The sequence below is a fragment of the Pelodiscus sinensis genome, chromosome 5, assembly GCF_052426305.1.
Source record: "Pelodiscus sinensis isolate ZL-2025 chromosome 5, ASM5242630v1, whole genome shotgun sequence".
NCBI classification, from domain to species: Eukaryota; Metazoa; Chordata; order Testudines; family Trionychidae; genus Pelodiscus; species Pelodiscus sinensis.
The window spans coordinates 66,915,684-66,936,480 of NC_143056.1; the positions used below are offsets into that span (position 1 = coordinate 66,915,684).

The following is a 20,797-nucleotide window of genomic DNA, read 5'->3' on the forward strand; positions in this document are numbered from 1 at the left end:
TATAGGTCTACAAAATTATAATTGTTGCTTCATTAGCAGGTATATCTAGTCACTTTCGTTAACGTTTCTAATGTAAGATAGAACCTAAACTTAGGTTTTTTTTTTAGACCTAAAGTAATTTTTTCCTCCTGGTCATCAATTTTGTAGCTGCTGGGAATTGTAAAGGTATCTTCTACGTTTTAGAAGCAAGAAGCCCTATGACTGTATGATGGCCTAATTCAGGTGATATGTAAAATGGTAATGGCAGCTTTGGTTAAATATATATGCCTCTCCTTTTGAGCTGAAAGTGTATCCCTCTCCTCTTGAACTGGAGGTGAATTCCACATTTTAAGAGTGAGAAATAAGGTTTCTAAAGATGAATGAATGGAGAGAGTTCAGCGTAGAAGACAACAGTTTATAATCTAACAGCTAGTTAATAAGACAATAATAACACATTTTTGAAAGTTCTTTGCAGCAGAAAAGACAAATTATTGGTAAATGCTTGGATTCTGTAGAACACAACAATGGCTACTGACATGTTTGCTTTTTTTTTTTTCAATTTCCCTTGTAACATTCCATCCATTGAAGTCAATGGCTGCTAACTTGTGACATGATGAACATAATACTTAGTGTCTTTCATTCAATATCTCAAAGTGCAAGTGTAGAGAAAGTGCATTCTCTGTCCTTTCCCACAGAGGAAAGGCACAACTGTGTGATTTCTCCTTTTTTATAAATTGTTGATGGCTGATGTCAACTGAAGTCTGGATTGTGCTCTTCTGTAGCAGGCAATTGCTCTTGTTGTGCAATAATGACCCCATTAGTTGATGTAAAATGCTGTATAAAACTGCTTCTGAAACTTGTGTTCAAATCAGCAGTGACAGAGCTATCTTAAATAAAATCCTGGTGAAAATCAGAGTCTGTGACTTTTCAAGAAAAGGTTTGGCAACACTTTGGTTGTCTTGGAGTCAGACATGAGGTAATATATACCCCTTTCAGCTTCTCTTCTTTCTAAGCAGGGGCTAACTTGCCGAGAAACCGCTCTAAATTTGTAGAATCGGTGTAGATGGAAACACTCTGCTTACACTAGTGTAAATGAGATGCACAAATAATTCAAAGATTCATTGAACTATCCCAAATCCCTAAGTGCAACTGGGACAGTTTCCATGAAAATAAGATATTAGTCAAAATCCATATCCATAAGTGGAACATCCAGCTAACTAAAATCATGCCAGACTACAGATGTTGCTAGGCTGGAGAGTGCCAGATGAGAGAGCTTCAGCCTATAGTATGTCTTTCATTTCTTAATGCCCTATGAAATGGTAATTTAAACACCTTATTTCTGATTATGCAGTTCATTGGCTGTTTTCTATATTATGTTATGCAAAAATTCTACAACTGGAAGTTTTAAAGATACCTTGCAATAAAATATTAAATGGTGGGAATAGATTGCTGAAATAAAAGATATGGTAACCCATGTTAACAGTATCACACAGCACTCCTGCATTATTTGCTGGTGAATCTTCTGTTTTTTACATGAATTGTGATTTTATATTCAGTTCAAATGTCCCTTATTTTATAGCTTTTAGCTTTTGTTATTGAAGTAATCTTAAGCTTCATTTTATATTAGGGGCTTTCTCTGAACACTTAATTTGGATTGCAGTGGAAGTAAAAGTTCTTAAAGTATTCTGCTTACTAGTAGGAAGCGCGCAAGGTATAGTGCTCTTTACCATAGTTCAAGTGTCTTTCTGAGATGGTTTGAACTTAGTAAATTTTACTGTTTGCCTTCTTAGTGTTGGGTCATATAAAAAAATACAGTCCAGTATCAGAAAGCCACTTATACTTGATCACCAATTCCTGTACCCATATTGTAGATATGCCAATATGAGTCTCAGCTCACTCAGTATGTTCTGTCTTTCATCTAATCTAAAATGGTATGGGTGAGAGGTGAGTGGCTTTTTGTAAGCATATAAGTATTAAAAGTGGCTCCATGAAGTCTGACTTTTTCTTTTTCTTTGCAGTACTTGGGTCATGTAGAAGTGGATGAATCCAGAGGAATGCATGTCTGTGAAGATGCTGTGAAGAAACTGAAATCTGTATGTATTTCTGTTTCATCCAAATATTGGCACGTATGCTGTGAATGTTACGCCAAAAGGTTTTGATTCTGTAATAGCATTCCTGTTTCAGGTTGCGCACTTTTCACTTTATGTAAGAAAAACAGTTGTCTCATTTACAAGAGACACTGCGTATTAGGGGTGTAAAAGGTTTTTTAAAAATGTAACTGTGTAACTGCTAAAAATCATAGTGATGGCACGTGATGCAGGCTCTGAAGCATAAAGCTTATATATAAGCTTCATGCTGCAGAGCCTATAGCGAAGCTGACTTACTTAGGAAGAGGGCTGGTGCTCTCCGTGACCCAGCATGTAACCTGTGGTGGGGAGGCCAGGTTAGGCCTGCCCTGGACAGGAGCTGTGCTGGCCAACTGGCCAGAGCAGTCCTTGCCTGCATTGGGCACTGTGGTGCTGGAGCAAACCCCTATCTGGGGCGGGGCTGGAGCTGCTCCATCCCCTACTAGATAACCAGAACTGGTAAGCCTCATCTGTTAACAATTTACATCCCTGATGCATATGATTAGAGGCACTTGTTAATCTGGGAGTGGGAAGGTGAGACTGTTAAGTCTATTCTTCCTGGTTGTAGTAGTGAATAAATATTTTCAAATAAGGGTGAGAGAAAAAGGTGGAGACTTCAGTGATCCATACTGAATTGGTATCCATAAGATCTTATTTTACTGGCATTAGTTAGATCTGAAGAATGATCTCTTCCTCTGCATTCTGCTGCTTACCGGTACTATTGCACTCCCTGAACAAGTGACTTAATACACACTTGATTACACACAGCGCTGCTGCTTGGTTTGGTCTCCTCTTTTCTATGCAAAATAAATTAGTAGCATTACTTCATGCATGCCAAGCTTGGATCTGCTCAAAATGAACTAAAAGATTGTCTGGTTGTGATGTCAGTATGGTGGGCTGCTCTTAGTTTGGCTTCTATAAGCATTGTTCCTGTGAATGGCACTTGTTGAAATGCTTTCTACTTTAGCAACTAACTTTAGGAGATTGTCATCTATTTGCTTTAGTGTTGTGGCCACAAAATTCTGCAAAAGTAATGAAGTCCTGTTGGTCAGTTTATAATGGAATCGGGCTCCAAAAATCTTGATGAGGAGGGAAAATGAAGTTCAACATAGGAATAATCCTAACTCTGGTGTATACAGAATTCCAGTCCCTTTTATCATTTCCCCTGTATACCTTTCCCATGTATACCGCAAACTGCTTCACTGAAGAGCTTATGTTCAGTAGTGCAGCAGAATTATTGAAAGCAGGTGGTATTGCAGCACCTTTGCAAACTTAAGGCATCTGTTGCCAGACATTTTTGGTGAGTGTCTGTGGTTTCTCACTTGAGTCTCTTGTGTTTCTTCTCTGCTAGCATACATAACAGAAGGTTGTTTTGGATTTCTTCTTGTTACTCTATAAAGTTTCAGAACTGATTTAAGATTAAGTCTTTTCTTTCATTTCTGCCTTGGTCAGTTAAACAAGTAAAATCTACACCTCAACTGTTCATGTAGTAGTGATTAGTTGCTATTTTTGCTAACTGGGTTACAAATGATAATGTAAATGAGGCAATTTATCCTTTTATTGGTCTTAGTGTTGTATGTAGCTAAAAACACAAATACAGACTGATCAAACAATTTGTATTCATTTTTGTCTTCATCTCCTGTTCCTATATATGTTCTTATACTTCTCTCATCAGTGAGGTACCTAAGCTCCTTTTGTTAGCCCTGTCACTTCAGATGCATACTAACATCTGTTGTGTAGCTTAGTTTTTTTTACTTATCCTCTCCCCAGTGGAAGTACTGTGTGAGGAGTGGGGTGCTCTGGTAGTTTATAAAAACCCTGAAGTCCAAAAGCCAGTTAAGTAGGGCTAACCTTAAAATTAGTGAAATGCATATTCATTAAAAGTTCTTAAACCACAGTGCATACTCTTTCTTTGGAATCCATAAAAGAGCAGATATCTGATATTGGCTTGCTTGAAGTACTAATTGTTCAAGTGCTTCTTAATGTCCATTCCACATTAGCTTTGTGTGCTCACCATATGCACTGGTGTTGGAAATTTTTCCCTCAGCAGTGTCCGTAGGGGTGTGTCTGCAGCACTCTGGAATGGCGTCTTCATGGTGTGATCTAAGGGGCACCACCCACTTTCCCACCTTCAGTTCCTTCTTGTCGCCAGTAATGGTGCACAGTACGTTCACTGTTCTTAATAGTGTTGCTTAGCTTCTTTTGGGGAACTTTAGTCCTGGTAGACTTAGGGAAAATAGTTAATAGAGTTAATTAGCCCTTAAACCAGGGCTGGGCAAAATATGTCCCAGGGGCTAGATCCAGCCCATATACCACCCTGCTGGAACCATCAGGCGCACTGTGCAGTTTAAAGCTCAGTCCCTGTATATGTCTGTTCTGCAGGGAGGGGGAAGCTTCATGCAATCTCCCTGCCTCCAGCCCAATCCTCAGATCCTAGAGGCCAGAAACAACTGGGCAATTGGAACTGACCCCAGCCAATCTCTCAGCTCCTATTGGCTGGAAACAACCAACCAATAGGAGCTGAGAGATTGGCCTGGGGGATGGGGTCAGCAACAAACCTCTTCCTCCTCCAGGAGCTGAGAGCTACATGGAGGGAGCAGCCTGCAGTTTTAAGTGATCTGGGTCTGCAACAGGCAGGAAGCCCAGTCTGCTTTGGGGGTACTGCAGGCTTAGGTAAGTGCCTGCCTCCCTCCCAGCCTGCCTCTGGCACTCTAGCCCCTCCCGCACACCAACTCCCTCCCCCAGGTCACCATCCAAACTCTCTGTATCCCCCTGTCGCTGGTCACAACTCTCTCTCAGACCCTGTACCCTCATCTTACATCCGTCCCCCAGACAAGAATCCTCTCTTGCATTCAAACACCCTCCCCGACCCTGCAGCCCAGTCTCCTGCACCAGGTCACCACTCACACCCTCTGTAGTCTGTACCCCCTTTTCCCCTTCTCCCAGGTCACAGCTCCCTCCCAGACTTTGCACCACCTCCTCGAGCCCCTCTCCCAGGCCAGAATCGTCTTCTGCACACATGCCCCCTCCCTGACCCTGCAGCCCCGTCCCCTGACCCAGGTCACAACCCCCTCCTTTGCCTAAACTTCCTCTCCGACCTTACACCATCTCCTGCACCCCAGTGCGTTACCCTGTGCACCCTTCTGTGCCCAACCTCCATCCTAGACCCTGCAATCCCTCCACAGAAAGGTGTGGCCCTTGACCACTTTCCAAAACCTTGGAGCGGCCCCCCCACCAAAAATTATTGCCCACCCTTGCCTTAAATGTTCACATCTCTACTGCTAACCATTACCCAGTAAGCATCACCCGATAAGCATCATTACTGGGTAACAGGTAGCTGCTCCAGTACTGCTGGGATCCCGATTAGTCGGTTAGGTGGTTAAACAGTAGGTTAACATGTTTAACTGATTAATTGGGATTTTACATCTCTTTTTAGCAGTAGTTAGCTTTGTTCAGTGTTCCCTGTGTGCTATGTGCTTGGGTAGCCACCTGGGAGAGATTCAGGTGCTGCCCAGCTGATTAGCAGAACACCTACAGCTGATAGCATGTTTCTCTACTGGTGGTGCACATCTGCACATGCCAAAATTTATTCTGCACAAGGATGGAAACAATTAGAGGGAACATTGTTGAGGATCCCTGGTGATAGCTTAGTCTGGCGAGGAGGAGGAGCTCACTGCTACAGATTCCAAGGTACCCATTGATGGTCCAGAAGATTGATTCCTTTCGTTCATATGGACTTGGGGAGCCTTTCCCCCTAAGGCTTCAAGCACTTAGAGGGTTGAGTTGTTCACATCACTGGACTGTCTGAAACTTCTAATACTGAGCGGACAGGTTGGGAGGGCAGAATGAACCCCCATAGGATCCAAGGGTATCATGGAGCTGCCACTGGGAGTAGGGCCATGGGGCAGGTTTCGGTGCTTATAAGATGGCATTGATGGCCTGGGAGGCTGTCTCATCTGTATGAAGCCTTGCTGTGTACCAGAGCCATATCTGAACTGGTGGTACCCAGCAAGTATTGTTCCCTGTAAGATGGGTGCTTATGTGGCTGCTCAGGGGAGATTCCAGTACTGCCCAGCTGATTAGCAGAGAACTCGCTGCTAGATTTTTGTTCCTATTGGTGGTGCACATGCATGTGACTCGGTGCACATAAAATTATTCTGCAAATGGATGGAAAAAATCAGCACATGCTGTCTCCCTGCTCTGCAAACTGGTTTTCTTGTAGAGGATTTCTTCTTGCATAAGGACCTGTTCTGAGGTAGCAAAGGTCCCACCGCTGCCAATCCTCCGGGCCCATTCGACTAGAGCAGGCATGTCCAAAGTCCGGTCCGCGGGCCAATTGCGGCCCGTGTTCCGGTTTAATACGGCCCCCGATTCCTCCCCCTCTCCTGGCTCCCCGGCGCTCTTTTGAACTGGCGCACCCAGTGCGCCGCTTCCGACCGCGCCGCCGCCGCCCATGGCCTCCGCGGTCCTAGAGCCTGCCCTGTAGGGCACGTCCGCAGCCCTGCTCCCCCGCTCGGCTGCGGGTTCGCCCTGCCCCCGGGCCGCCGTGAGACCGGCGTGCCCTGCGCTCTCCGCCCACCTCCGACCCCACGGGCTCTCCGCCTTGGGGCTGAGAGTGCGGGGACGGCCCTCACGCATGTTCACTTCTTCAAATCTGGCCCTCTTTGAAAAAAGTTTGGACACCCCTGGACTAGAGTGTAGGTGTCTTTGGCAGCTGTTATGGTACACGTCCCAGTCCAGAACATCTATAGAGCTGTGACATGGTCCTCTGTCCACACATTCATGTCCTATTATGCCATGATTAGGTAGGCCAAAGACGATGCTGGGCTCAACAGAGCTGTATTACAATCTGCATGGCTGTGAACATGTACTACTTGGAGTCACCTAGGGTGTGTCTAGACTACATGCCTCCGTCGACGGAGGCATGTAGATTAGCCAGATCGGCAGAGGGAAATGAAGCCGCGATTAAAATAATCGCGGCTTCATTTAAATTTAAATGGCTGCCCCGCTCTGCCGATCAGCTGTTTGTCGGCAGATCGGGGCAGTCTGGACGCGAAGCGCCGACAAAGAAGCCTTTCTTGATCGGCACAGGTATGCCTCGTGAAACCAGGTTTACCTGTGCCGATCAAGAAAGGCTTCTTTGTCGGCGCGTCACGTCCAGACTGCCCCGATCTGCCGACAAACAGCTGATCGGCAGAGCGGGGCAGCCATTTAAATTTAAATGAAGCCGCGATTATTTTAATCGCGGCTTCATTTCCCTCTGCCGATCTGGCTAATCTACATGCCTCCGTCGACGGAGGCATGTAGTCTAGACGTACCCCTAATGTGGAATGGACACGAACAGGCACTCAAAGAAAAGATAGTTAATCTGTTCTTTAACTGGTGTTCTTCGAGATGTGTTGCTCATGTCCCTTCCATGGCCTGCATCACTTCCTCGCGGTTGAAGTTTGTGCCAAAAACAGACTGAGAGTAGGGGGAGCTGGATGGCATCCTTTGTACTGTGTAATGTGGGCTAGGATGCCAGCTCCCTTGTGGATACTGCTGAGGGAGAAACTTCTGGCATCGGTGCATATGATGAGCACACACACACCTAATGTGGAATGAACATAAACAACAAATCTTAAGAAATACCAGTTACAATACTGGTAACTGTCTTTTCCTATACTAAACTTCATTTGAAAATAAAACTTAGTTTGCATATTTTTCTTTTGGGCAGCTAAATATGTTCTTTGTAAATAGTTTAATTACTTGAATAGCCTGATTTCTCTAAATTGTGGACAATCTTCCAGACTTAATGCAGCATTCAAAGTGGAGTTAGCTTTTCTGCTTATAAGAATGGAAAGGAGGTATTTGAAATATTTATTGAGGCTCATTCAAAGTATGACAAGGGCACTTGCCTGTTTGTTACTGTTTACCTGGTCCTGTCTGCCAGCTTGAACCCTGAGAAATTGACATAAAATACACATCCATGCTACCTACTATAAGACTACTGAGCTTGCTTCTGGCAGGGATTTTCTTAATAGTGAAACTCCATGAAATCGAAGTTCACTTGGCTTTTGTCATTAGAATTTAAGACACCATCCTTTGGTATTTATTTTTGGATTATTTCTCTCAAATGTCTTCGGAATCAGATTACAGGCAGTCCCCGAGTTACGCGGATCCGACTTAAGTCGGATCCGTACTTACGAACGGGGCTTTTCTTGCTCCGGAGGACGCGGGCGGCGGGACCGCCCAGACGCGCCGAGGTCCCGCCGCCCGCATCCCTCCGCGGCTTTGCTCCCCGTCTCCCTGGTCTGCTGGGGGCCCTCCAGCAGCAGCTGACTTGGGGACACCTGGGGTAGAGCACCTGGGGTTCTGCCGGGTTGGTCCCCGCAGCGCTGAGGTGCGGCGCTGCGGAGACCTACCCGGCAGCGCCCCAGCTGCTCTGTCCCAGGCGTCCAGATTCAGCTGCTGTTGAAACTGATCAGCGGCTGATTCCAGGAAGCCTGGGGCAGAGAAACTCTGCCTCGGGCTTCCTGTAGTCAGCCGCTGGTCAGTTTCAGCAGCGGCTGAATCTGGACGCCAGTTCCGACTTAAGTACAAATTCGACTTAAGTACAAACCTACAGTCCCTATCTTGTACGTAACCCGGGGACTGCCTGTATTTGAAGCTCTACTTTTTAAGGCCCTTGTGTCTGCCATATGCAATACTACTAAAATAAAAGTTTTTTTTTCTGGCAGTAGCATTTTGACATCCAAAAATAGAATTCAATCCTTAGAAATTCTTGCTCTCGTCCTAAATTGATAAATTGACCTTCTCATCCTTTCCTGTTCTGATTTTTTGCCACTCTGATGTTGTTTGCAAAAAAAAGTCCTGTTTTTTCAATATCCAGTCAATATGGAGCAAGGACATAGCTAGTTACAAGCAGGGGGTAATAGCAGTCAAGAGCTGTCAAAACACTTGCTTGTCTGCCCACTCATTAAGTAGTTACTCTTTTTTTTTTTTCTTTCTATATAGGTTTTAATAGTGTGAGATTTTTCAAAATTCCCATTTTTTAGACTGCAGTCAATGAAGTCTAGCAAATACATTATGTATTGTTTTCCATCCCTTATGCCTTACTCAAAACAAAATTCTGGAATCCTTCAGGAAGAATGTTAATCAGGAATCTCATTGAGAAATACATTTTTAGTCTTTTTTGAGTGTTCTCCTAAAAATACAAATTGATTTCCCAAACACATAGGTGGGAAATATCACCTGATTTGGGGGTGGATTTTGCTGTCATCTATTAGTTGATTATAGTATATTCACTATGGTGTCTTGCAGAACTAAAATTCACAGGTCTGACTTTGAAGCTGTTCTACTTCAATTAAAAGAACCATTCCAGCCATTAAAAAAAAAAGCTTGTGAATAGTGAAACCCTGCTAGCACTGATATCTGCACTGTGCCAAACATATAGTTTGAGAGTGATAAATGAGAACACGTTCATTTTCAAATTTGAATACATGAAGAATGTCAAAGATTTCAGTATAAAATCTTGCAGGAGCGAGGTCATGGCCTATGAAGTTAGTGCACTACAAGAATGAATCTCATGTGCTGCTTAAAATTGCATCTGGATGAGGAAATAGATGCATCTAAACATACTGTAATTTCTATCTCCATCCCATGAGTAGTCAACAAGATATACTATAGCCAGAAAAAGATAAAAGCAGTGCTTCAGCATTGTTTGCCTGCTAGCTAAAAATGTACTTTCATGTTATGTTGGAAGTTTAGAAAAATAAATTAGAAACAAAAATTCAAAGTGAGCACTGTATAAATTTGCCAAAGAAATTTCTGTAATGGTACCATAATCTATTACTACAGGTTAATAAAGTGAGCATGGTTTTACTGCAAATGTCTCCCCAGTAGAATAGAAACTGAGTTCATTAGAATTTAAATGGAGTCCTGTGGAACCTATATAGACTTAACAGATTTATGTGAACATAAGCTTGTGTGGATAAAAATCACTTCCATCAGATGATTTTTACCTATGAAAGCTTATACCCAAATAAAGCTGTTAGTCTATACAGTGCCACAAGACTCTTTGTTGTGTTTTGTTTTGTTTTTGTTTTTGTTTTTCAGATAGAATAACACAGCTACCTCTCTGAGACTTGTTATTAGAATGTCATTGTTTTTAACCCCTTTTGTTCTGTTTGGATGCAGTAGCATAGCAATCTTGTTTTTAGTTAAGGGGTCTTTACGTCCATTTGTCATCTTATTAATGTTTGATTCTACTTAATGTGAACAATGGCCTTGCACGTTTCTGTTTGACTGTATTATCAGTTGGATTTAAATTGCACATATGTTAATGTTGTGATACTTAGGCACCATATATTTTTGAAACTACTTGACTGTCAATTAAATGTGCAGTGCAGTAAATTAACTTCATGCCGGAGTTAAACTTGCACGTCTCTGTATTTGACTTGTGCAAGGAGCTGTACAAAGACTTTCTTGTCTTGTCATAACTGTTTTGGTTTTAAGTTGTTTTAGTGTATACTACCAATTTCTAACTTGTCATTTTTAAATGGTACATTTGTTTTAATATATGTTCTTCTTTTAGCAGGTAAAAGAAACATAATTTAATTGATTTTAAAATATACATTAGTTATTTCTAAACTATTAACTCTTAATTCTGTTTATAAAACATTTTGCATGTTGTCTTTCCATTAACTTTTTTCTGAGGTGTTTAAAGAAAAAATGTCATCTTTAACAAGAGCTTTGCTGAGAGCAAAATTAATGATTAACCATCCCTGTGAAAATGACTCAGCTTCTGGTGAATTTGAGCTTCTGCTACATCTTTTAAAAGCTGTTACTTAGTTTAGCACAATAGATTTTACTCAACTTGGCAGCAGCATTCAGCCCTATTTCATTAGATATACTACACTGATTAATTCATTAGTTCCCCTACTAATATTAAAGTTACCTATTATGTCCTGTCCAAATAAATATAGGAGTTTTTGCTTTAAAAAAATCAATCTCTTTGTTGATATAAACCTTATGTAAGAACACCTCTGAGTTTAAATAATTTACATATATTTAAAGTAAAATGTATAGTAAACATTTAAATACAGGCAGTCCCCGAGTTACGCGGATCCGCAGTTACGAACGGGGCCCGTCTCCCTAGTCTCCAGCAGACCAGGGAGAGGAAGCAAAGCCGCGGAACACGCGGGCAGCGGACAGCCCAGACGCGTCTGGGCTGTCCGCTGCCCGCGAGCTCCGCGGCTTTGCTCTGCTTTGCTCCCCGTCTCCCTGGCCTGCAGACCAAAGCAGAGCAAAGCCGCGGAGCACGCGGGCAGCAGACAGCCCAGACGCGTCTGGGCTGTCCGCTGCCCGCGTGTTCCGCGGCTTTGCTCCCCGTCCCCCTGGTCTGCAGACCAGGGAGAGGGGGAGCAAAGCAGAGCAAAGCCGTGGAGCCCGAGGGCAGCAGGACACAGCCACGGCGCATCTGGGCTTTCCCGCTGCCCCCGTGCTCCGCGGCTTTGCTCCGGACGCCTGTGGTACAGCAGCTCGGGCGCTGCCGGTTGGTCCCGTAGCGCCGCTCTGGGCGCTACTGGACCAACCCGGCAGCACCCGAGCTGCTCTTCCCCAGGCGTCCTGATTCAGCCACTGCTGGTCAGTTTCAGCAGCGGCTGAATCAGGACGCCTGGGGCAGAGCAGCTTGGGTGCTGCTGGGTTGGTCCAGTAGCGCCGAGGAGTGGCGGCGTTACTGGACCAACCCAGCAGCACCCCAGCTGCTCTGCCCCCGGCGTCCCCAAGTCAGCCGCTGCTGAAACTGACCAGTGGCTGACTACAGGAAGCCCCTGCCCCGGGCTTCCTGGAATCAGCCGCTGATCAGTTTCAGCAGCAGCTGACTTGGGGATGCCTGGGGTACTTAAGTTGAATCTGTATGTAAGTCAGCGGCTGAATCTGGACGCCAGTTCCGACTTACATACAGATTCAACTTAAGAACAAACCCACTGTCCCTATCTTGTACGTAACCTGGGGACTGCCTGTAATCACATGTGAAAAGAATTACAGGCTGAGAATGAAGGGAAAAAAGTCAGAAAATTTAAGGTTAAGATTGCTCCCTTCTCAGTTTTGAGTTTCCTGTCTTTGATTGCCTGGTGTCATAACCTTAGCTTTGTTTAAATGTTAGACACAACATTATAATAAATTTGAAATGAAATCTCAGAATATGTACGAACATACACATCTTTAGAATATAAGGATTTAACTGGCTTAACTGTTGGTACATTGATATAAATGGCGTCTTAAACTGCAGTGGGGAATAAGATGAGTTTTTTTCTTCGCATGGGGTAGAGGTATGCTCTGCTGGCTACTGGTATACCAACCTTATTGTGAGCCATACTGTAGTAAACAATCTTTCATTGGCAAAGAGATGAGTTGGATTATCTAATCCAACTCTCATTCTAATTTGAATAATTTTGTGACCTTGTGGCATAGTGTGCCACGTCTGCAAATAATTTGGAATGATAGCACAGGCAGCATCGTGCTCTTTAGGACCCTGCTATTTAATTTTCAACTGGACATGCATATAGACTTGGGATATGAATGAGCAGGTGTTTTGGGTTCTAGTTCAAGGAGATTGTACCTACCTCAGATGTATCTGAGTGTTAGTCTCTTCTTAGGCTTAGGCTGCAAAGGTGAAGCCAATAAAATATGAATGAAATTTGCACATCTTACCCAATTAACTTGTCCATTTTTATTTAACACTCTTGCCACCGAAATCAGGCCCAGGCTAAGAGATACAGAGCACTGAATAAGTTCACAGATCCACCTTCCCTCTGCTAGCTGACTTCTGTTGGATATACTTCAGTGGTGCCTTGTTCAAACTGAGGAACTGATTAAATACGATAAATACCTAGTTTCCTCTCTGAATGTAAATAGGTAACTTTGGAAGGCTTCAGAATAAGTGTTGAGGAAACTCATCTTGAAAGTGGACAATTAAAGCAAAGATAGAGAAGCTCTTCAAGGTTACAGGCAGGGGGTATCTGACTCCCAAATACATAGGGGAAGAGAGAGAAAGATGGGCACAAAAATGATCCATATTGTAGAGTACTTGTTAAATGTAATTCTTTGTTTGGATTGAACAGTTTTTATTTAAAAAGGCAGGGCTTCTGAAATAAGTGAACATTTTTAGCAGTTACAATAAAAAAACTCAACTTCAAAACCAGCAAAAATTCCTGGGCTTTCAGAGGAAATTTAGGGAACACACAGAAGCAGACCGTCAGAAGTTTCAATCTAGAACTGTCATAAAAAACTTGCTCTGAACTCAAAAAACTGGTTTATGGTGGAAATGGAGTCCCAAAAGTGACTTTCTCCGTGTTTAACTTTGTGCTGTACCAGTTTAAATGCTTCTCTAATTTACAAAGCATGTATCTTGGGAATCATTATTTTAGTGTGAAGTAAACTAGATGTGATTAAAAATTAAAAATTTACGTTTCTCAGTGGTCTTAGATTAGAACCTAGATTGTTTAATTTCCATGCCTGCTGCCAAGTTTGGTTTATAGCCTCACTAAACAGACTGTAAAGAAAATAACCACTTTGCATGGAATTAAGTCTCAGGTTCGGTTCTCTTTTTTTCCTGCTTTTCACCAGTTTGGGGGCTGTAGTCTCTGATCTTACTAGCATTCCATGTCAAGCTTGTTTATCTGCATTTTCATTGTTTTTTTTTCCAATTTGCCTGTCGCACCCTCTGTGGATAACTCTAAACACCCCTTACTTTCCCTCCATTCCCCTACTCTTTTGGTATGTGCTTGTTGGTTTGAAACTCTGGGACACTTTAGCTACCTACAGTAATAGCACTCGACTTGTCCCCCCTGTTCCTCCAGGAAAGGAAGTTCTTCAAAGGCTTCTTTGGAAAAGTAAGTTTAATGCCTCATTTGTGCTTGCACTTATAAGGAGTTACATCCCTGGTATAGCACTGTCATAGATCAGAGTGTTAGAGAACACACATTAATCCATATCAGAATGTCTGCTTCTTACTGAGATGACCTGAAATTACACCTGCCATGTAAAGAATGTGAGTAAAAGGGAGCCCAAAACAACAGGCTGATGGTACACAATTCCAGTTTTTCAGTGGTTTGGTCTCCCTGACAAAACTGTCACATTATCTTGGTATTACTGTTAATACTTTCCCCTGTGGTCTCCTGAGCTCAGATTTGGCCTAGATCATATGGAAGCCAGACAGATGTATTAGAAGTTTGCGCACATTCTGAAATCATTGCATAGTTGACCATACTCTGCCCCGAACTGCAGCTATTGATAGTGTAGAGAAAATACTGGCAGGCACAGTGCTCACTATCTTAAGTCTCCTTTTTCTGAGCACCAAATTAATTTAAGGTCATATGAGGATAGGGCAAAAACTTAAGTTTTATTTATATATTTTTCTTACTGCAGTTAAGATAATATACACCACTGTTAGACTCAGAAATCTGCTGTCTGACATTTTATTTCAGTACAGTCCTACTTAAGAAGGCAATCTTTTATGTTTGAGAGTGGCTGTGTGTGTATAGACATAAATACATGCTAGTGTTTAAACCAAAAAATCAATTGCTATTTTGCATGGGCAGAGAAGGTAAGCTAACAAATCAAAGTTGCATTTCTTTAGTGTATCAGTAATCTGTGCCTTACTTGCATGTGGGAAACAGCAACTATATTAAATCATTTTTAAAGGTTTTGACTTCACTTTCATTAATATGGACAGATAAGAGAATTTGATTTTGAAATACGTTATAAAATGCAAGTTTAGCTTAAACACCTGTTAATGGTGCGAAGTTGTAAGTTTTTTTTATTACATTTACTGCTTAAAGAGGAAAAGCTTGTATGGGGGATTCTCTGATCAAAAGTTTCTTCCTTCTTGGGGGAGTAGGCAAAATTCATTTCAGCAGACCTTTGAAGAAAACTTAGGTTCTTTGAATAGATGTAGCATGTGTTCCAGTGCATTGGAGCCAGAGAATCTTGCCCAGCAGTACAGTTGGGTTGGCGCTTGTGCTTAATAGCTGTAACCACTCCCATACATATAAGGCCCCAAGCCCCTCTCCTTCGCAATTCCATCTCATTACCTGTGGCTGGAGTCAGAGCTCTGTGTGGTTGTCATCTCACATTCTCTACTTCCCAATTTTCTGAGGTTTTTATGCTTCACATGCATAGTTGTTAATACCATAGATAGTGTTAATGAAGTTAATGTGTTAGACTTAGGGATGTAAGCAACTAGTCTAGTAGTTGATTCCCTGATAAGCATCTGCAGAGCCAGTCTTAGGGGCGGGTGAGCTGGGTGTTCGCCCGGGGCTGCCATTTTCAAGGGGCCACGACAGAGCCCAATGGAAGCCAGCTCAGGACACATGGCAATTAAAGGGACCACGACTGCATTCCTTCTCCCCCACCCCCTTTTTTTGCGATCAACAACTTTTGCCTGGCATGGGGAAGTTGGGGGGAGGAGGGAGAGTTGGCTCGACAAATTTTCCTCGGTGGTTGTCTGCGGCCACGAATTGGATAGGACTGGCCATGAGCATATACTCATCGCTTCCCTCTCTCTTGCTGCCTCTATCAGAGAGGCAGCAGGGAGGGGGAGCAGGAGCCAATGCCAGGGAGAGCTGGCTTTGAATCACTGGCCCCGGGGCAACTGCCCCTCGCTCCCTTCCTCCCCCGCCTTCCCTTCTCCTATCAGCAGGCCTGGAGTTAAGCCTTGAAGCAGCACTTAAGCTGTGAGACCTGTCTTAGCACTGAGGCCCATTTCTGATTGATAGTCATCTTTGTACTTGGTGATTGAGTCACCCTGCTTTCCAGTGTGTCTTCCCCCAAGAGGAGAAGGAGCTGTCCATTGTTTTTATGGGTGCTGAAGAAGTTGTCTCCTGAAACCATCTCAGGGCTCATGGAGTGTCCTCTAAAAAGAGAGCAGACCAGTAGCATACCACTTTGAGCACACAAGTTTGAGCAGGTCTGTCAAACCATTCCCTGGTAGCATGGAACACCATTAAGGTAAGGTGCTCTGTCCTGCTTGTGCCAGTCCTGGAGCTATCCCTGCTGTGGCTCTGCAGTTTAAATGTGGTAGGAACTGGGTGCCCAGGTAGCCTGGCTCCTACATTTAAACTGCAAAGCTGCCGCAGGAGTAGGTCCTGAACCAGCACGAGCTGGGACAGAGCCGGGACTTCTTGGTCCTGGCTCGCACCAGGTTCAGCACCCCTATTGGCGGCAGCCGGGCTCCTGCTGGAGCAGCCTCTGTGCAGTAGATAGAGGCAGCCAGGGGGAGGAGGGAAGGCGGGGAAGGCAGCACTGGCTCCTGTTCCTCTCCCCCCTCCCCCTTGTTGTCTCTCATACAGCAAGGGAGGCAGCTTAGGCCTAGGCTTATCAGGTAGACAAGAACTCGTCTACTCGTACACATTCCTAGTATTCTAGACCATCCCGGACAGGTGTTTAAATAGCCTGCTTTTAAAAATCTCCATTGATAGAGATGCCTTAACCATCCTGACAGGAATTTTTTTTGCTAATGTCCATCCTAAACTACCTTTGCTGCAGTTGAGCTCATTGCTTTTTTTTTTTTTTTTTGGTCTTATCCTCAGAGGTTAAGGAGAATACTTTCTCCATTCTCCTTGTTAACAACCTTTTATGTACTTAAAACTTATGTCCCCTCTGTCTTCTCTTCTCTGACTAAACAAACCCAGTTTTTTTCAGTCTGTCTTCATAGGTCACATTTTCTAGACTTTTAAACATTTTTGTTGCTCTTCTCTGGACTTTCTCCAATTTATCCATCTTTTCTGAAATGGAACTGTACACAATATTCATCATCACAGAACAAAGCAGAAGAATTGCTTCTCGTGGCTTCCTTACAACACTCCTGCATATACATCCCAGAATGTTTGCTTTTTTTTGCAATAAGAGTTACAGTTCACTCATATTTAGCTTGTGATCCATTCTGTCTCTGGTGTGTTCTGGTGGTGCAGAGGCACTACCACAGCAGTACATAGCAGCACTGCTCACAGCACTTCATTGGGCAGTCTCTTCCCTCAGCGCAGAGGAATATACTGGAGAAGGGTCATAGATCCTGGAGGCAAACCTTTTGATTCTGGTTTCAGCCAGTTAACTTGTCCCATCTCCTGGCATCCACTAAGTGTGCATTTTGACTTGTGTGTCCAGGGCAGCAATCAGTCATGATTTTTACATTTCTGTTCTCTCTGGACAGGTTGGCTTGTTTATATGATATTTGGGCTTGATTGCCTTGGATAGTTCTCTGTGATCTTCCTTCTGTCATCTAGCTCCTTTCCACCCCTCTCCCCCACCTTCTTTCCCAATCCTTTTCAGACACACCTCTCCTGAGTCATTATTTCTTGAGTAGATTCAACCTCTGCAAAATTTGGGAACTGTGGGAGTAGGTTCCTCTGCAGCAACAGAATTGGGGGATTATTTCTTATACTTCTGCTTCCCAAGTCCAAGGGAGTCTCTGCAACAATAACATATATATCAGGTACATGAGGTCCTGGATGGTCACTCTAACGACTGTCATCCTCACATTAAATCACAGACTGGCTTGCTGCCATGGACCATCAGAACACTTACTTCTGTGTAGTGATTCTCCTGAATCACAGGAGGTTATGCATTGTGTCGAACCAGAGCTATCCATACACTAGGGATGTTAGCTAGCAGGTAATTGAATAGTTGTGTAACCACATCAAATTTTAGCAGTTACATTACAATTCGATAGTCCCCAGGGGTGGGGCCAGCAGCCAGTGCACTCAGAACTGCACTCCCAGGGAGCCACTTGCCACCCCGCCCTGCTGCCTCTTAATCAGGTGGGAGGTGGTCTGCGAGGGGAACTAGTTTAAAAATCAGCTTCTGCACAGGCCAGCGCCTGCCTGCCACCCTGCACTGCTATCTCTGATACAGAGGCAGTAGCGTGGGGTGGCAGCTGCCTCTGACCGTGGGGGGGGTCTGAGCTCCCCACGGACACAGGCTGCTTTGCGGCAGCCTCTTTTGTCACTGTCCGAAGGGAGGGGAGGGGAGGGGAGTGTCTGATTTTTTTTTTTTTTTTTAAACCCAACGTATGGTTGTGATGACTCTGTACCTCAGGAAAAAGGGAATTCATATCTTCCACATCTGGATGATTGATTCTTCAAATGCTTGCTCATGTCTATTCAGCATAGGTGTATGTGCTCAGTGCTCAGTGGTACTGAACTACACTAGGCGTGACCGCACTGCCTATAGGTCCCTCTTGACAGTCAACTTCTTGTTGCCGGTCACTGCCAGTCAGGAGTGGGTCCCAGGATCACAGAATAATAGAGTACTAAAACTGGGAGAGACCTCTGGAGGTCCCAGAGTCTAGTCCCCTGCCCTCATGGCAGGATCAAGCAATCTCAGATCATCCCTGACAGATGACTGTCTAACCTGCTCTTAAATAGCTCCAGTGATGGAGATTCCACAGCCTCCTTAGACCATTTATTTTAGTTTTTAACCACCCTGCCGGCTAGGCAGTTTTTCCTAATGTCCAACCTAAACCTCCCTTGCTGCAGTTTAAGCCCATTGCTTCTTGTCCTATCATCAGAGGCCAAGGAGAACAATTTTTCTCCCTCCTTGTAACACCCTTTTAGATACTTGAAAACCCCATCATATCCCCTTTCAGTCTTCTCTGTTCTAAACTAAACAAGCCCAATATAGCTTTCTGGGCTGGTGTCGAGCATTTATTTGTCACAGAGATTGCCATCATCACCCAGTTCTTAGTACCGGAGAGAGCAGAGCATACTCTCCTGCTTGTGGGCTTCAAGTGCTGCATTGGACTCCCATCTCCTTGCCCTGGCACAATCTTCTGCACCCCAAACTGTCTCAGCCGGCAGATTGCTTTTCAGGGTGCCCCGCTCACAGTGACTTGGCACACTGGTGCTCTCAAAGCCCCTGGGGTTTCCTGGTTCAGCACCACATTATCCACTCAGTAGCTGGGGCTTTGGTCCTTTTGGCACCACCCCACACACACACATGCACTGTCTGTGTACATGTGTTGGGATTAGTCAGAACAGTTAACTCCTCTAGTGGAGGAGGGGACAGGCGACCAGCCTATGTCAACAGAAGAGGGCTAGATGGGCAAAGCCTTTGTCGCCACCGGCAGAAGAGGCTTTCATGGCGCCCCCCTCCTGTGGTCACATCAGATGACATGAAGGCCCATCAGGACTTTTTAAAGAGGGTGGTGTAGTGACCAGCATTGAACTCTAGGCAGAGGAAGTGCAGGAGGCCTTGGACTACCTCTTTGGGGTTCTCAGCCAGGCGAAACCAGCGACAGTGGCCAAGATTGCAGCAGACTCCCTCATCTATTCTGCCCTTTTCCAAGAGGGCAGAAAGAAATTGCCTTGTGCCAACTAAGGACCATGAGTACCTTTTACGCTCCTCTGGCACCAAACTTCCTGGTGGTGGAATCGGTCAACCCCAGGGAGTATCCGGGCCAGCCTACTCACAGCCCAAGGAATAAAGACTCTAAATATTTGGATCTCTTCGCAAGCTTTATTCCTCAGTAAGTTTTCATGAGATCCATGAGTACAAATGTATGGCTACTGCAAGGCCAGATTCTCTAGCTGCTTGGCACTTACATATCTACAAATAATACCTCTGTTTCACATCTTGAACAGCTATACCAGAGAGGTAAGAAACTGTACATACCAGATACAGAAACATCTACTTATCTATCTAGATCTCTATAAACTGGAGAAATGCACATTCTGCTGTGATGGTTATAAATAATGAAGTGAAAAGCTGTCTCTCAATGTCTGCGTACCACATATGGAAGATTTGTCACATACAAGAGATTTAATTTGATTGTTGTGTTTTAGTATCATTTAGAAGAGACTCTGCCTACAGCACTTTGACTGGAAGTTTGTTCTGTTTACAGCTTAAAATGACAAATGTTTCTTACCTAATGGCAAAGGGAGAAACCACAAAGTTATTGTCAGTCCCCGTAATACACGAGGTTTGAAGGGATGCCGGAAAGGATGAGACCACAACTGGGGGTTTTAAAAAGCACAAACTGATTTTATTTTGGTGGTGCCAGACAATCATCAGAACAAAAATTGAACAGATTGCCAGACAACACAAAACAATTCCCTGAGGCTTTTCTAAATCACAATAATTCCCAATAACTGCCCAGGGGTTAGGAACAGTTGAATTAACTCTGGTATTGTCCATAGGGCTGATTATTTACACAACTTTATACAAGGAAACAGTAAAAAACCTAAACCAACTATTTATAAACTAACTTAGTAACTTTTTAACCACTGTCACTTGACAAGCAATAAGGACAACTAAAAAATCAATTAGGATAGGGATGATGACGGGCCGGGGGGGGGGGGGGGGGGGGCTTATACCAGTTCTGGAGACAGCAGGAACACAAGTACCGGTCACATGCTCATAAACTATCTCCACTCGGGTCGACCAACTCGGAGTACGCTCAGTAAAACTCGAGAGCGGGGGGTACAAGGCGTCTGGGTGATCAGGCCAGGCGTTCACTCGATGCGAATCCCCAGTGAGAGAGGGGCTGCCTGCCTGTTTTATTGCCTGTGAACTTATCACCCCATAGGTTGGTTTTTGCTGCAGTGGGTGGAGTAGCAGGCCTGAGCACCAGTCAGCCCATTGGCTGATCTTTCACTGCAATGGGTGGAGCGAGCAGGGGAAGATTATTAATTTACATTCCCTTATATGGA

General features: G+C 44.1%; 1 protein-coding gene across 5 annotated transcripts in view; it reads left to right on the top strand.

The window, feature by feature from the left end:
* NUMB (NUMB endocytic adaptor protein) overlaps positions 1–20,797 on the top strand; it is a 130,706-nt gene that overhangs the window by 85,603 nt on the left and 24,306 nt on the right. For 3 of the 5 annotated variants that reach the window (XM_075927268.2, XM_006128599.5, XM_075927269.2), the window contains 2 exons: positions 1,998–2,072; positions 13,952–13,984. In XM_075927268.2, coding sequence (XP_075783383.2) covers positions 1,998–2,072; positions 13,952–13,984 — 108 coding nt within the window. The remainder of the gene's footprint in view (positions 1–1,997; positions 2,073–13,951; positions 13,985–20,797) is intronic. The other 2 variants (XM_006128597.5, XM_075927270.2) reach the window with 1 other exon arrangement.